Source organism: Lactuca serriola, chromosome 9 (assembly GCF_051521515.1).
Source record: "Lactuca serriola cultivar US96UC23 chromosome 9, Lser_US96UC23_V15, whole genome shotgun sequence".
Classification (NCBI taxonomy): Eukaryota; Viridiplantae; Streptophyta; class Magnoliopsida; order Asterales; family Asteraceae; genus Lactuca; species Lactuca serriola.
The window spans coordinates 20,674,736-20,692,873 of NC_136416.1; the positions used below are offsets into that span (position 1 = coordinate 20,674,736).

Genomic DNA, 18,138 nt, shown 5'->3' on the forward strand with positions numbered 1-18,138 from the left:
CAGGCGCATCCGCCTTGCCCTGGCGACCATCGGTGATCCTCAGCGTCGCTGGAGCGGGTGCTACCATTGGTCCCGCTGCTGCCAAACTCGGACAATAGGCCTTCTTGTGGCCCATCTGATTGCAATGGAAGCAAATCAGATCAAATATTGGAGTGGTGGTGGTAGTGGTACAATCCCCACTAATATGACTCGTTCGACCGCACTTAAAGCAGCCATAACCACCCACCCTGCACGCCCCATCATGCGTCTTGCCGCACTTGCCACAATGGCTCCGACTCTGCTAGCCTCTCGATCTAAAATCAAATACCTTAGGCCTCTTGCCCTAACTACCTGAAACCTAAGTCTGATCTGACTTCATCTTCCTTTCCATATCAAGATCAATCTCCCTCTCCCTAGCCCTCGCTATCATATCCTCCAGTGTCCTACAACTGGATCGACTCACAAACTGCCGAATGTCACTCGTCAGCATCTCATGGTACCTCGCCTTCTTCATCTCCTCATCCACCACATAATGCGAAACCAATAGTGCCATCTTAAGGAAAAAATTCCTTGAACAAAACTATAGCAAATATAACTATACAAACATGCGGTATATCTTTGTGAAACTTGACCGAAATTGCAAGTTTTACTAAACTATGGAGACCATTTATATACTTTAATATATATTTTTTATATTTTTTGTTCGTTTGTTTTGTTGTTTCTTAATCCAAACATCAAAGAGTTTTTATGGGATGGTTTTTGGGTAAGGAAAATTGTTAGGAAAGTCTCAATATCTTATGAAAAGTTTCACTTTAGTCCTATTTTTTTTAACATAAAAGTCGAATTATTTCATTTGGCTCAAATCAACAAAAAATCATTTTTTTTCTTTTAATAGGAAATAACATATTATCGTGTAAAATCAAATAATCGAAACTTTTCTGTTCGAAAAATAAAATTTAGGACTAAAGTGAAACTTTTCCGAAAATATTGAGACTTTTCTGACAATTTTCCTTCGGGTAAAACCAAAACTAACCCGTTAAATTTATTTTTTTAGAACTCATTGGGTTTGGTTTATGAATGAGTTTGATTTTTCGATTTCTTGGTCGGTTTCTCGGGTTCAACCCATACGTTCATCGATTTCGGGTTTTAATATATTTTCCAACAACTGTAAATCAAGTAAACCGTATTACTTTCCATTGTTCCTGTAATTTAAAACCAATCAAAAACACCAAAATCAATTTAATAGTTTAAAAAAAATATTAAAACAAGTTTAGAAGTTTCCAACCAAAACATTAAAAACATCAATCTTTGATCCTTACTTAGGGGGTGTTTGTGTAACATCCCGAGTTCAGGAGTGCAAGTTCAGGGTTCAAAGTGTAAATGTGAAAGGGCAACTCGGCGAGTCCATGAGTGGACTCGGCGAGTAGGGTCGCGACTCTGGTCACGTGTTAAGTGGCCAACTCGGCGAGTCGACGACTGGACTCGGCGAATTGGTGATGAGTGGAGAAAACCCTAATTGAGGAGGATGAGCCCTATTTAAAGGACATTATACCGTCTCCCCAACCTCTTTACCCTCTCTTGAAGTCCAAAAAACCCTAAGGTGCGTTTGTGAGTGGATTAAGAGCTTTTGAACCTTGGAGAAGAGATTTTGGAAGAGATCTTGGAGAGTTAAGAGGCTTGGAGCAAGGGGTTTTGCAAGGATTCAGATTTCTCTTATGTTGGAGCTTTCTTTTGAGGTATTATTTCGTTTCTTGGGCTGTTATTCTCCTAGATTCATCATTTTTGGAGTATTTGGAAAGAATAGCTTGTGGTTTTGGGAGTTGGAGGTTAGATCTGAGGTTGCTACCTCAGATCTGGAATGGAGGAGGTCTAGAGAGCATTAAAGTCCATGTTCAAGAATGGTTGATGAAGCCCTTTTGTCCTAAACCCAAACCATAGAGTGTAAAATGCTTAGATCTACTTGGATTCACGTAAAGTTTGCCACTTTACGTGATGGATGGCTTGTATAAGAGTAGATCTATGGATTTGAGTCCCTGCATGGCTTGGAAAGCTTCTGTATGGGTTAAGATCTAGGGGTACTCGACGAGTCACAAGGGTGTACTCGGCAAGTTGCATGAAGGTGGGAAGGAACTCGACGAGTTGGAAGAACAACTCGGCGAGTTGGTTGAAGATAGCCTTGGACTCGGCGAGTCTGTTCTTGGACTCGACGAGTTTGGTTGAGAGGTCCTAACCTTCTTCTGGTTGAGCCGTGAACCGGTGAGTTAAGGGAGGACTTGGTGAGTTGAGTGCAAGGGGACCCATAGTTGTTGGACTCGACGAGTCTCGGGGTGACTCGACGAGTTGAGTCGCGGATTGGGGAAGTTCTGTGCATGGGGACTCGACGAGTCATCGGGTTGACTCGGCGAGTAGAGTCAGTCAGGAGGTTGACTTTGACTTTGACCAAGGGTTGACCAATTGACTTACAGGGGCATTTTGGTAATTGTTGGCTTTTGTTTTGAGTTTAGTATTGGTGTTGGCTAGTGGTGGAGATCGTGTCAGTGGTCGGAGCATCTTGGTCTTATCTTTTCAGTCGGCAGTTGCGAGGTGAGTTATCCTCACTATATTGACATGGTCTACGACACCAAGGTCGGCCCTTTATCGGATTGTGATCCGGGTATCGTTGTTATGTTATTGCTTTGCTATGTTGCATCCTGGTAGTTAGGATGGTATATGTTAGAGACCTGGTTAAGGTCGGTATCTTGGTATATAGGATGATGCTATGCTAGTGACCGGTTAGGTCGGTATCCTGGTTAGGATGATGTTATGCTATGTGATCTGCTTGATCGGTTTGATTGAATGTGATTTGTTATATGACTGAATGTCTATGTGCACATGGTTGTTGGACTGGAGTTGGGTTGAAGCGGGTCCTGCTTTGTACTGTAGGCCAACATACCCAGGGCGGACCAGTTATCCCGAAGGCCCAGCGAGCGGTCCGGATAGGCTGTAGGCCCCAAGAGGGCGGACCAAGACGTGCCGAGGCTCGGAGAGTGGACCATGCCGACTGAAGGCCCAGTGCGGGCGGACCAGTCATACTGTAGACTCAGAGAGTGGACCAGGTGGATTGAAGGCCCGGTGTGGGCAGACCAATCACACTGTAGACTCGATGTATGTGGTTAGACTCGGAGGGTGGACCAGGTGGACTGAAAGGCCGGTGCGGCGGACCAGTCACATAGTAGACCCGAAGTGCATTGCTGTTCTGTGTTCTGTTATGATATGACATGTTGTGCGTGTATGGTATATGTGGTTGGTATTTTGGGGGTATCTCACTAAGCTTTCGGGCTTACAGTCGTGGTTTAATGTTTTTCAGGTTCTTCAGGAGACCGTGGCAAGGCAAAGGCGTGATCGTACCGCTCCTCATGATTATGTTTTATGATGTGGTTCTGGGAAGACTCTGATAATAATTGTATTGAAAACCTTTTTGTAATAACTTTATGAAATCAGATTGTTTTTGAAAAGTATAAATTGGTTGAAATTTTTAGAGCGCTACAGTTTGGATAAGGAAAAAATAGGCTGCTTATTGCTTAATCCCACCACAATAAGCAAATTTAAGTGTTTGGATAGGAGTCATTAAAAATCAGCTTATTGTGGTAGTAATAAGCAGAATAAGCTGATTTTAATAAGCAATGAGAGAAATTAAATATCCTCCTACTTTTTGTTCCTACATATCCTCCTACCCAATCAAATGATGATATGTGTAACATTTAATGAGATTTAATGATAATGGGTAAGAGGATAGGTAGAATTAATAGGATATTCAATTTCTCTTATTGGTCATTTTACTCATATATAAGCTGTATTGTTTGTCAAACACTTAAAATGCTTATTACTTATTGTTTATTTTCCCACCGCAATAAACTAATCCAAACATATTTTAAAAAAAATGTTTATTCCCACCACAATAAACTAATAAGTTAAAAACTATTTATCAAAACACCCCCTTAGTGGATTAGGTTGAACTAAAAACGGGCCACTTTCTGAACCTAAAAAACCAAAATTTTCGGTTTTTAAAATCAATGGTTTTAATTTGTCCATTTATGTTTCATCAGCTTTTGTTAATTTTTTTAATTCTCGAGTTCGATTTTATTCACCTTTACAAATATCCATTGGACATCCCAAATTCCCATTGTCCTGTTATATTCGAACTGCCCGGGTATGATAACCGATCCATTGTAACCCGCCCCAAGTGAAAAACACCAACTAGGGTTTCACTATAAACCTTCATCCACTAACCACAAAACGCCCCCAACGCCGTCCCAGTCCTTTAGACGCTGCCTTTGGAGCTCTGAAATCAAGCCGGCGTCGCAATGAGAGCTAAGGTAATCGATCGATTCAACATCACGTATCAGTATTCTCTTTCAAGATTTACGATTGTCAACAAATTTTGGTATTTCTGATCTGATATTTGTTTATTATGCGTTTTATTTTGCAGTGGAAGAAGAAGAGAATGAGGAGGTTGAAGAGGAAGCGTCGAAAGATGAGACAGAGATCCAAGTAGATGAACGAAAGCTTGTCTTCTGAATCGTCTCCGTTGCTTCTAGCGGTGTAGCTTTACTGTTTTGATTTATGTTTTATATAGTCTTTGTCTCTAATTTCCGTACTTGTTACGGTAGTAGTTGATGATACATTTGGCTATGGAGTTTTGTTAACACCCTGATATATTTTGAAGATGGTTTGCTGATTATATCAACATTCCTTCATTTGAATTATTTTTCAGTTTATGCTATGTGTCTATCATCTTCAAGCATAATTTTAGTCTTGCGCTAGTTTAGAGGTTAAAATCCTTGTGATTCAATCAATTTGCTAGAGTCTTCAAGAAATATGATTTATAATTTTATTACGGAAAAATACATGCTTTGTTCTGAGTAATTGAAATGGGATCATCTTTTACAATCTCACAATCGATCAAATACTTGTGTAGAGACGTGCATCTTCAAACTCTTGAAACAATTAAAGCAAGAACTACCGGTTCTTGGATCATCTTCTCTAAACTTTTAAACCCAAATTTATGATCTTCATGCTCTTTTAAAAATCAGTTAGATTTTCATTTTTAAACATTTCAAAAGGAAAAAACATATTCATATCTATCTTTATATAAGAGACTTGAGAATCCATGTCGTTCAATCCTTCTACTACAAAAGAAGATTCATCTTCGGCCATATAAATTGGATGTTCTATGATGATCCAACACTAGACGTGGACAACACATTAACACCCATTGGATCGACTCATTTCAACTATTGCCAGTAAAAATATGTTGCATATCACACACAACACATTAAACATGTAACCCTTAGTATTTCGAGTTTGATGTGAAAAACGCACATTTGGATTGTATTCATGATGTATGTGGAAGCCTCAATATATAGACTATATATATTTATTGTCAATAACACCCATTGTTTGACCAATATAGCCGGAATATCCTCAATTTTAGCCACATTACTACGTTAAAAACTATCTCACTCCTCTAAAGCAAAAACAATCAAAAGCCCTCCAACAAAACAAAACCAAAATTCATAACTTATATGATAATAATCATAATAAGATAAGAAAATCACTGAGGATTAGGTGGGCGGCTATTAGCAGCGCAGACTCTAGAACCCCATTCCAGAAGCTCTTTGCTGGTATCATCTTTATGAACAAACACTTCAATAAAGCACAAATGATCCTCTTTCTCCCCTGTTGCTGTTGCTATTGCTTCTATCAGCTCCTCTTCATTTTTCACCTGTTAATTCAATTAATCCCACAAATCAAACGTAATTCCAATTCAAATGTATTATTATTATTATTATTATTATTATTATTATTATTCTAGTAGCTAATTATTACGTACCTTTGCAGTCCACAACTTGCCATCATCATTATTAAAGGCTTCCACAACTCCAGTATAGTTCCAGTTCTTAATGACATTATAAGGTCCATCATGAATCTCAACTTCTATGGTGTAGCCTCCATTGTTAACCAAAAATATTACGCTCTTTTGCTCCTGTCGTATCATTGTTGTCACGTCTTGTGCTGTTACCTACAAAAAAAAAAAAAAAAAACCACATTCATCAAACAACTCCCACTCCCAAATCCCATTTGCTTTCACAATTTTTAATATTTTAAAATACCTGGAAACTACCATCACCGATGCAAGCAATGACCCGTTTGTCCGGTATAGACTGAGCATAACCAAGAAGCGCACCAACAGACCACCCGATCGAACCATACTGCATTTGGAATTCATACCTGGAAGTATAACACACACTTTTCTCCCTCTTTATATGCATCGATTACATCAAACCACCCAAAAATTAAATATAAAAAAAATAATGGTTATTAGTTACCTACCCACATCCATCTGGCAACTTCAGTTTCTGACAGTTAAACCACGAATCCCCAGTCTCAGCAAGCACCGCAGTGTCAGAGGTCAACATTTTTTGTATATGTTGGAACAATATATTGACCCTCAATGGGTCAGTCGGCTCACCGGGGACCGGTTCACCATCCGGAACATGTATCCTTTGGTAATTATCAAAAGCCGCAGTATTTTTGGTGATCACTTTTGAAAGTTCTTCAAGAAATTCTTTCATGAGAACACACCCAAAAGCCGGACCGTTTCCAACCACCACACGGTCCGGCTGCACGATTACTGCTTTTTCTTTTTTAAGCAGTAAAGAGTAGCCGACCGAACTATAGTCATTGAAAATGGGTCCCGCAAAAAGATATGCGTCAGCGGACTCGACAATTTCCGCGCAGAAGGAAGTACTGACTGCTCCCCAGTAGGTCCCCATAAAATGCTCGTGGGTCTCGGGTACCATTCCTTTACCCGAGGGCATTAGAGCAAGCGCGTATCCACTCGCGTCTGCAAATTCGACAAAAGCTTGTTGAGCCTTTGCTACACGTAGTTTTGGACCGCCGACCAATACCGGCTTAACAGCACCGTCGAGGAATTCGGCGGCCGCTTTCACTGCTTGTTCTAATCCCGCCGGGTTACTCGTCCTACATCAATCAACAATCATCATATTTTTTTACAAATTTGATTGAGATCTTAACATACTCGATTATCAAATATATTATTCATTAATTCCAAATTTGATTTGGTTATTCTAACTTTGAATTTCATACATTTTTAGTTTATTATTTATAGTGATTGTTCAAATTTTATTTAAAAATTTAATATTTTGTAAGAATTTAAAGCACAATACATATTTAAATAAAAAATATACTTGATTTATATTAAAATACTAGCAATCAAATAAAACTACTTCAACATACAAATGTAATAATATATCTATCTAACATTTTTTTTAATGTACATAATATTTATATAATTTTTTGTGTTAAAGGTAATCTTTTTATTTAAAGAATGCTTGTTTTAATAAAATTACATTTAATTAAATAGAACCTAATCATATAAACAATTTACTTTCGTTATAATCATCTAATAATATAAGTTTATGATAAAAAAAAAGGAATTAATAAGAATAAAAACGATGTTGATTACCGCTGAAAGAGCGAGAAGGGGATGGGCTCCTCGCAAAAGGTGGAATGAGGAATGCCGGGAAGATTGCAACTGACACTGATATAAACCGGCTTGCTTTCTTTGATAGCGGTGGAGATGGCCCTATCGATTTGTTCATGAGCGTCTTCCAAATGACTAATCACAGCCTGAAAGCAAGTAATCGTCTGGAAACACCTGTACTCCTGGCTGAAATCCGGGATTCCGATCGTATGATGGAGGATCCGATTAGTTCCAAAGTCATTAGAATTTGGTCCACCCACGATACAGATAACCGGAAGATTCTCGCTGTTAGCACCTGCGATTGCGTTAAGGACGCTCAAACCACCGACGGTGAAAGTCACCGCACAGGCGGCAGCACCGCGGGACCGGGCGTACCCGTCTGCGGCGTACCCTGCGTTCAGCTCATTGCAGCATCCGACGTTTTTCAGGCGGGGTTCTGCGATGAGGTGGTCGAGGAGGGTGAGGTTGAAATCACCGGGAACTGTGAAGATATCGGTGATGCCAACCTCCACGAGACGCCGGGCAAGGTGGCGGCCCAGGGTGGCGTCCTTGTTTCCGACGAAGCTGCCTACGTCTTCATGCGTTCCCTCCATTTTCAGGTCGGGGGAGTCTAGAGAGAGAAAGAGAGTGGTGGTGTGAGGGTGTGGGAATAGGGTGGTGGAAGGTGATATAGTGGTGGTGATGAGTGAGATTCGAAATTGAAGGGACACTGTGAGGTGCTGGTTTACGGTAGTTTGTTGTTTTCTTTGGTTGTAATTAAACCCGATTCATGCGAATTCTTACATTCAAGAATTTTGATTAGCCCCCGATCTTCTTTCATTTTACATGACCCATCCCTCGTTTTCGAATTAGATTCACTTAAATGGGTGATAATTTTTTAAGAAATATAAACAGAAAATGAAACTTATATTAGGTATATATGATTTTTTTTTTAATTTTTAATTTTATTTTTTGTAAAATGATTAGGTATTAGTATTAGCCTATGTAGTCAAATTAATTAGCTTTTGTATTTGATCATATCTATATATGTATTATTTATTTGTATATACATTTTTGCCGATTAAAAAGAAAAATCTAATGTCCAATCTCTTCTCTCTTTCTTTCTTAACTATCATCTTTTTCCTTCTCTAAGGGTCCTCTCCCTCCATAACACTAAGGTGTTATTTGTTTTTTCGAAGTGAAAATGTTTTAAGTCTACGGACCACCTCTGCAATCCTCTGTAGCAGATGATAGCAGAAGAGGTGGAACAAAAGACTGCAACATTTAATAAAAAGTCTGTTTGTTTTTTAACGTCTGCAAACTGCTGCAGTAAATTAAAGTAAGGTGCGAAGAGGTTTGAAGCAGTTGGTTTAGTGTTGCGCCACGCAGCACACGCGCAACAGTTTTTAAGTCAGAAGTCTTCAGAAAAACAAACAACTGCGAAAGACCAAGTGCTTCGCGTGTGCTGCACGACGCAACAATTAGTGGTCTGAAGTGGTTTTAAAAAAAAAAAAAACAACACCTAAGTTGGTCATCTCTTTCTCCGATTCACAGATTCCATGGTTGAAGTTCCACCACAACCCAATAAGATTTTATGTATTACAAACTTTAAAGCCCATGTTAGAAAGAGAACTATTCTCCACACATAACACATTGCATCATAAAATAGAAGATTCGAGTCACGCCCTTGTTGTCCCTTCTCCACAGAACACCATCGACCCAACTGGAATAGACCCAATAGTGTTGGGCTTCTCGGTCCAGGGCCACCAAAACTTTAACACTTCATGTCTTCATGCACTCCAATTTACTTTCTCAGCAAACCAGATAGCCACAACAGCATCTAACAACCCATTAGTGGGGTTGGCCCAATCGTATAATCAGTCCATTGTTTTGACCAGATGTTCAACATAGGCTAAAATTTTCATTTTGTAAATTAAATATGCTGATCTATGATATTTTTTGTTGTGAAGAAAGAAAGATAAATAAAAGATAGTAATTGAAAGTTGATAAAATCTTCCGTATGTTATTCCACCAATCTTAATCGTCTTTATAATACAAGAATGATTGACCTAATCTAAGTTAGGAAAATATTTACAAAATAATTTCATCATTATACAAAATATACGGTTAATATAAAATATATGGCTAATACACCCCCGCAGTCGAAACGGTAGGTGGCCGCATGTTGAGAGTGGATCTGGAGTCAATGAACAGAACGCGTGGGAGTTACTTTGTGAAGATGTCGGCAATTTGAAACCATGATGGCACCAGTGGCGAATCTAGAACAAAATGTTACATGGTTCCTCATATAGAATTAGATAGATCCTTTATATTTTTTAATACTAGAAGGTAGGTCCTAGTATAAGTTTCTATATAATTTCTATAAAATATTAAAACTTAGGTAGGTCCTACGACCCACCTAGAGTATATGTGGCTACGCCACTGGATGACACATGAAAGACTCGAACTTCAACCCTAGCTACTTTTTCACGAACAAAATGGATGTCAATTTCTATGTGTTTAGTGCGTTGATGTTGAACTAAATTGGTTGACAAATAAACATCACTCACGTTATCACGGTAAAAAATGGTTGTTTTGTGAGGGGGATGATGTAATTCACATAAAAGATTCCATAGCCAACAAGATTCGGAGACGACGTTTGCAACCCCTAGGTATTCGGTTTCGACACTTGATCTGGAAATAGTCGTTTGCCATTTGGAGGACCAAGAAAGGAGATTGTTTCCTATAAAGATGCAGTATCCAGATGTCGAACGTCCAGTGTCGGGACAGCCCGCCCAATCAGCATCGGTGTAGGATAAAAGCGATGTAGTGTTGGAGCCGGTAAGTGTTAAGCCATGATCTATCGTGCCACAAATGTATCGAAGTATTCTTTTGATGGTCGTGAAATGGGGAACTCGAGGGGCATGCATGTGCATGCAAATTTGTTGAATCACATAGCTAATGTCCAAAGTGTAAAAGTGAGATATTGAAGAGCCCCCGCTAGCTACCAAAATTTTGTCGGATTCTCCAAAAGTTCGCCGATGTTGGCGCTAATTTTTCCGGATGAGTCAACCGGTGTTGGAAGAGGTTTGCAATTTTCAAAGCCTGCTCTTTTTAGAATTTCCACAACATATTTTTGTTGTGAAAGGAACATCAAACCTGCAGATTGTCGTGTGATTGCAATACCCAGAAAAAACTTAAGGTCCTAAGGTTTTTCATTGTGTCGTAGAGAATCTGAGGATGTCACAAGAAGAAAAAAACACGTTTTTAACATCTAATTGGTGAATTGGACAAGATTGTGAGAGGGCGAGGTAAGGACGGTTCTGATGGTTGTTGGCTTGACCACTGGACTAAATGTTTCTCCACAATCCACGCCTACCTGTTGAGACCTCCCGTCATAAACTAACTGTGGCTCTAACTACCTCCCGATCCAACCGATCGGGTCCATACGTCGAATCCTGACGTTACCAAAAGCAGGCTAAAAGTGATTGCTACCTAACCGATGGTAGCCTTATATCACACGCAATCTTATACGGTCCATTGTCTCCCTGATCCCGTAACTGTAGTGTCGCTCCTACAGTCTTATCATTGGCTCAACCTGATCTAATCCTTCTGGAAAATTCCGAAATCCAATCCGTGGATTTCCATATCCTCAATGTTGCACCCGAACTAGCAGGTACTACTGTCCTTTTCATGATCTATGAACATGCTCATCCTATCAACCAATCTAGTGGATGCTACGGCTACACCCGCAGTCTTACAACACTCTATCACTATCTACCTATCTGATGAATGTTGCGGCTACACCCGCAGGCTTACAACATCCTAAAACCATCTGCCCACCTGGTGAATGCTACGGCTACACCCGCAGACTTACAACACCCTAAACTATCTGCCCATCCGATGAATGCTACGACTTCACCCGCAAACTTACAACACCCTAAAACTATCTGCCCGTCTGGTGAATGCTACATCTACACTTGTAGACTTACAACACCCTCCATACCGGTCGAACACACACTCGACCTAACACACACTGAACTTGACTTCTAACTGGAGCTATAAACTGATTCCCAAAACCTGCTATCTGATGCCAAGGAAAAACATGAACCAAAAGTTGGAACGTTTTCTAAACTTCCAGCTCACCCAATCCTCAACCTAGACGGCCACTCTACCGCCTTTCCCCCTGACGGGGATGCGAAACTCATCCTAGTTTCACACCTATTTCTGCTCCTGGACACCTGCTCGATTCTCCCCCACTAAGCTTCGGCTAAGTCTTCACGGCATGCGATAATTGAAGGATTCCCAATCCTTCTCGCTTTCTAATATTCCACTGATGACAACCTGTGCTTACCCATGCTAGCGACCGGTCACCGGTTACACCCTAAGATCGCCCATCCTCTGAATCTTGAAGATTACTCTTGAAATATGGTCCAGTCTGACACCTCAATCCACCTGTCATGTTGACCATTGGAGGTCTAAATTCTCACTCTAGCTGACGAATCCTCGTCCTCACTTCCAATTTTGCAGCACTACTGAACTCTAACTGATCACAACCCATGAAAAGGTACATTCCTCTTGAACATCCACATTTAAACACTCATGCATCTGACACTTTCAACTGGCTTCACTATCTACATGCTACCAGTCCTTCCTTAGCAACGATAGTGCCTTGAACTCCAAAGTTCTTCCATAGACAGTCAACAACCATATCCAAAATGATAGAACCACTGGACTCTGACTTCACTGGGGAACTATCGCTCTAATCCTGACCCAATATTCTCTGAATAATACTCCATCACAGATCCCGACAAGGATCCGGAATGATAATGGTATCTGCAAGGTGCATCCTTCTGTGGGTTCATCAAGGACCTTTCGGCATGCAGGATAGCATATATGATCCTTGATAACCCAGAAAGTAGCAGAAAACAGACTTGAGATCTGACTTGTCCGAACTCGCTCACAATTCCAAAGCGATACTAATTCCCAAAATCCATCTAGTATTAGAAAAAGATGACATTCCCACAACATCTGACGAAATCGTGATCCCGTTGACAGGAACCAACTATACAATCTTTCCTCCCAAAGGATTCTAAGGGTCCAGAGACCTTGGGTTTCAAACGAACCCCCTACTTTCCCGCGACAAATCTGGCCCCAAAGGCCCCGAGACAACTACCGAGAGCTTCTAAAGTCATACCTTGGCTGAACTAAAGACCACCAAGGTCTATTCCCATAACTCTATAAGTAATCTCCGATGAGATGAAGTCCTATGATCGCGCATTAGCTGGCCCAGGCCCTGATCCTGAGCCGGAACCAGAATCTGAATCTCACTCTTGGGTGCTTAACACCATATTGAACTGACATTCCAAGGATTCGAATATACCCAAGAATCCTTACCACCTTTCACTAGCGTAACCAATCCCGCTACCTTGTAGCAGCCTAAGCCCTTGGAGCGACAACTCCCTCATGCACCTCCCTGTACGTGTTGCACTGACTCCAGCCCTGCCGACCTTTCATCCGTTGATTAAAAGTCATGGGTCTCTTCCCGAAACCTTCTACTATACGCACCTAGAATGACCCTCTCTTCCCAGGGTACTCCAAATCAACCTTGTATCTGTAATTCTTGGAAATCATATCCTTCAGGGTCTGACACCCCGTCACGCTCACTAGCTCACTTGCCAATGGCTAAGCTGCAACGACTGAAACATCCTCTGTCCCCAAACCGGGTCACAAACTTTTCCCAGAAGCTTCTCAGATTCTCCAAGACTCTCACCGATTCAAGTATGGATCCTATGCTTTCAGTAATATGGGCCCAATACTACCTTCCACACCTATCCATACTTTCCTCGGCAATCCTCCCGGATCCTCCAAGTCACCTCCTCAACTGGTACGCCCAAGTCTCTCAGAACCTCACTACTAACCCACTGAACCATATCCTAGACTTTCTTAGGTTCCCGTAGCCAGCCAGTCCTCAGCTGCTGAAAGATTCCCAGTAATGTCAACTAGCTACCTCATGAATATAGCCACATACAACAAAGATCAGATAATCCTTCGAGTAATAGACCCATCCCTAGAACGGTTGGACTCAGACAAGAGTTGCGCAATAGGGTCAGATCTATCACTATGAGATTATCCAGCCTGTGCCACCTGTGACTTAGCATATTCACTTAATAGCTACCTCACATTACTAGAAGCCTCACAAAGCACAAAGCAAACAACATTCAGACAATGGAAATTCTAACCAACATATTCCAACCAAACCATTCTATCCTTTAATCAGGAATCTGTACATGTAATACAAAGGCTCATACAATTAGGCATAACCTAAACAGGCTATCCTATCATTGACTGATCAGTACTAGCATGTAGGTCTACAAGTACATACAATAGGCATATAAGACATGCTTCCTAGATCCTTAGCCCTAATCTAGCATGCAGTTCTCATAATCATATCATATTATAACATATCACAACATGTATGGGTATCTTGGGAAAACTTACTTGAGCTCGGTTGGTTGCACGCATCACACACCTTGTTCTTTTCAAAGTCTGTTCTCTTTTATCTTTCCAAATTCTTTTCAAACTCTTGTATAAAATAATTTTACTTTTGAAAAATTTTCATACCAAGCCCTTAGTTTGAGTTCAGACACCCCCGAGAGTGTGACCGAATCCCTCAAACCAAGGCTCTGATACCAACTTATAACATCCCAAAATTCAAGGCCAAAAATTTCATTTTAATTAAGTTGTTACATAAAACCGATCAATATAAAAACTTTCATAATAATATCTCATGTCAAAACCAAAGTGTCGATAATCAAAACATGGTATCATAAAACCATATCAGAGTGTAATCCCAAGGAATCCCGTGTGCAGAAAAACATAGTGCGATGTGCTGCGACCAAGTCGGCTCCTTTCCTTTGAAACAAAGTACCTAAAACCAAAACTGTAAACCGTAAGAACGAAGCTTAGTGAGTTCCCCCATCATATCACATATTATACAACCACCTAGCATACATACTGTCGGGCAATTCTGGGGTGCCCGACCTACCCGATACGACCATTATAGGGTGCCGACCTACCCATGTCAAGCCATTCTTGGGTGCTGACCTACCCGTGTCGAGCCATTCTGGGGTGCTGACCTACCCGTGTCGAGCCATTCTGGAGCGCTTACCTACCCGTGTCAAGCCATTCTGGGGTGCTGACATACCCGTCGGTCCTATCAACCGAACTTTGGGGACTATTTCACCCCTACTACTACCACATAATATCATATCACATATCATAATCTGTCCAGCATAGCTGGGTACTAAAATACCCCTTCGGCCCTATCGACCGGTAACCTGGGACTATTCCTCCTACTACCACTATTACATAACATCATATCATGCTAACATATAAATCATATCAGGTAGTAGCAAACCTAGAAGATTATCACAAAGACAATCATCTATCATACAAGTCCTACTAGTGGGTCGGCATTGTGGCCTTAGACCCACTTCTACTAGAAGGTAACTCACCTCACACTGCTGAAGTCCCGTAGACTCCACCCCACACTGCTGAAGTCTTGCAGACTCAACTCCAGCTGCTAGATGACAGATTCCCAATCTGTCAATATCAAAACATCACCCAATTAATAATTGGGTTCCACTACATAACCATAAGTACATTACCCCTAGCTTGGCTTATTCAATCCCAAGACCCAAATACTTAGGCCCAAAGTCAACTGGGATTCAAAGCCCAACATATGGCCCGATTTTCCAAATTAGGCCCAAGCCTATACATGGTCTTATATTGAGGCCCAACATCATATAATCGTTAAGGCCGAAACTGTGGCCCATCTATGGCCCAATTTTCCAAATTAGGCCCAAACCCTTTACATGGGCATTACCCTAGGCCCATTAAATTATTCTAGTCCATTTTCTTGACTTTGGATGGCCCATTAATAACCTAATCATCAAGGCCTAATAAAGAGGCCCAATAATAAACCCAAGTGAAATTAGGGTTTCACATAAAATGATGATTAGGGTTGAGTTTCCTACTTAACCCATTAAAGACTTAATCAACCGAGGACTTAATCCATTAAGTCCAATATTGCTTAGATTAATTTTTGCCAATGATTATTATTTAATATCTCCAGTTATTAAATAATTCTCGCGTGTCCCGATTAATTCCCCAAATTAGGGATTTATTGGCATAATGGTTTTCCAAACCCTACTTAGGGTTTCCAACCCAAATACTAGCCCATTTATCAATTTGTTGGGCTTTTAGGTCAATTAGGGATTTATTGGGCCTATTAGGCCCACTAGAGTTGTAACACCCGTTTATTTATTAAGTTAAATAAATAAATTAATGAACGAATAGTAGCCCTAAAATAAATAATTATATATCAAATGATGGTATGGTATGTGGTACGTTGGGGGAACTCACTAAGCTTTGTGCTTACAGTTTTCAGTTTTGGTTTCAGGTACCTTTTCATCAAAGGGGAAGGAGCTGGCGCGGTAGCGATACATCATACACATACACTATTTTCCGCCTTACGAGATTGTTCTGGGATTTGTTCTCTGATATCCAGTTGATTTCATATTATGGTTTTTCAAACACGATATAGGATTGTGGAATGATTTGATCAGACAATGTTTTATTTACGAATGCTTTCCAAAGTATTGATTTAAAAATGAAATTTTTGGACGTGAAAATTGGGTTGTTACAAGTTGGTATCAGAGCCTTGGTTTGAGGGATTCGGGTACACTCTCGGGTGTGTCTGAACTCAAACTAAGAACTTGGTATGAAAATTTTCAAAAGTAAAATCATTTTATAAAAGAAGTTTGAAAAGAGAAAAGAACTTTGAAAAGAACAAGGTGTGTGATGCGTGCAATGAGCCAAGCTCAAGTAAGTCTTCCCTAAGATTACCATACATGTTATGATATGATATGCTTATGAGAACTGCATGCTAGATTAGGGCTAAGGATCTAGGAGGATGCCTTATATGCTTATTATATATGCTTGTAGACTTGCATGCTAGTACTGATCAGTCAGTGATAGGATAACCTGTTTAGCTTATGCCTGATTGTATGAGCCTTTGAATTGCATGTACAGATTCCTGATTAGAGGATAAAACGATTTGATTGGAATATGTTGGTTAGATTTTCCATTGTCTGAATGCTACTTGCTCTGTGCTTTGTGGGACTCTTAGTAATGTGAGCTAACTATTAAGTGAATATGCTAGGTCACATGGGACACATGCCGGATAATCTCAGAGTGAGAGACTTGACCCTATTGCACAACTCTTGTCTGAGTTTAACCGTTTTAGGGATGGGTCTTTTACTCGAAGGATTATCTTATCTCTGTTGCATGTGGCTATATTCATGAGGTAGCTAGTTGAAATTACTGGGAATCTTTCAGCAGTTAAGGACTGGGTGAGTTCGGAAACCTAGGGAAGCCTAGGATATATTTCAGTGAGTTAGTAGTGAGGGTCAGTTAGACTTGGGTATACCAGTTGAGGAAGTGACTTAGAGGATCCTGGAGGATTGCTGAGGAAAGTATGGATAGGTGTGGAAGGTAGTATTGGGCCTGTACTACTGAAAGCATAGGATCCATATCTCGAATCAATGAGAGTCTTGGAGAATCTGAGAAGCTTCTAGGAAGAGTTAGTGACCCGGTTTGGGGACAAAGGATGTTCCAGTGTTGTAGCTTGGTCATTGGCAAGTGAGCTAGCGAGCGTGACAGGGTGTCAGACCCTGAGGGATATGATTTCCATGAAGTTGCAGATGCGATATCGATTTGGAGCACTTTGAGAAGAGAGGTTTGAGCTAGGTGCGTATAGTAAGGGTCCCGGGAAGAGACCCATGATTTATGATCATCAGGTGAAAGGCCAGCAGGGCCGGAGTCAGTGCAACACGTACAGGACAGTACATAAGGGAGTTTGTCGCTCCGAGGGTTTAGGCTACTTCAGGGTAGCAGGGTTGATCATGTCAGCAGAAGGTGATTAGTATTCCTCCAAATGTTGCGGGTATGTCATCTTCCATTGCTACTAGATGGATGTTGGGGATACGTACCACGTTGGAGTTATGAGTAAGTTTGGATACGTTAGATCTCGGGTCGGTTTCCTGCTAGTGTTTGGGTTATCAAGGATCCTATATGCCATCCTGCATGCCAAAAATTCGTTGATGAACCTACAAAGGGATGCATCTTGCAGAGCGGGTTCCACGTGTACCGTTATCGTTTCGGATCTTTGTCGAGATCTGTGCAGGAGTATTTTTTGGAAGATCCTTTGTGAGGGTTAGAGTGATAGTTCTCTAGTGAAGTCAGCGTTCAGGGGTTCTATCCTTGTTCAGGTATGGTCGGTAATTGTCTATGGATGAACTTTGGAGTTCAAGGCACTACCGTTGCTAGGACAGAGTTGGTGACATGAAAAGGGTTGTGTCAGTCGCGGGTGTTAGATGCATAAGTGGTTGGTCATCGCATGATCAAGAGAATTGTATGCTCGTGTGGGCTATGTTCGGTTAGAGTTCAGTGGTGCTGCGAGATTGGAAGTGGGAATAAGGATTCGTCAGCCAGAGTGAAGATTAAGGACTTCAATTGACAGCATGGGAGATGGATTGAGGCGTTAGATTGGACCAGATTTCAAGAGTACT

General features: G+C 40.8%; 1 protein-coding gene and 1 long non-coding RNA gene across 3 annotated transcripts; one reads left to right on the forward strand and one right to left on the reverse strand.

The window, feature by feature from the left end:
* The first annotated feature begins 4,083 nt into the window (after positions 1 to 4,083).
* Positions 4,084 to 4,741, forward strand: LOC145072509 (uncharacterized). Its single transcript, XR_013691039.1, has 2 exons — positions 4,084 to 4,334; positions 4,448 to 4,741. It is a non-coding gene; the product is annotated as an uncharacterized LOC145072509 (long non-coding RNA).
* Positions 4,742 to 5,177: 436 nt separating this feature from the next.
* Positions 5,178 to 8,259, reverse strand: LOC145072507 (pyruvate decarboxylase 2-like). Of its 2 annotated transcripts, none has more exons than XM_079018947.1 (5): positions 7,508 to 8,259; positions 6,352 to 7,002; positions 6,132 to 6,267; positions 5,852 to 6,040; positions 5,178 to 5,743 (listed from the first exon to the last, which is right to left on the reverse strand). In XM_079018947.1, exons 1-5 carry the CDS (start codon positions 8,116 to 8,118, stop codon positions 5,573 to 5,575), a joined length of 1,758 nt encoding a protein of 585 aa, XP_078875073.1. In that variant the 5' UTR covers positions 8,119 to 8,259; the 3' UTR covers positions 5,178 to 5,572. The 2 variants fall into 2 exon arrangements, with proteins under 2 accessions (XP_078875073.1, XP_078875074.1); XM_079018948.1 differs by having other exon boundaries at positions 5,181 to 5,743; positions 6,132 to 6,249; positions 7,508 to 8,258.
* Between the last annotated feature and the right edge of the window lie 9,879 nt (positions 8,260 to 18,138).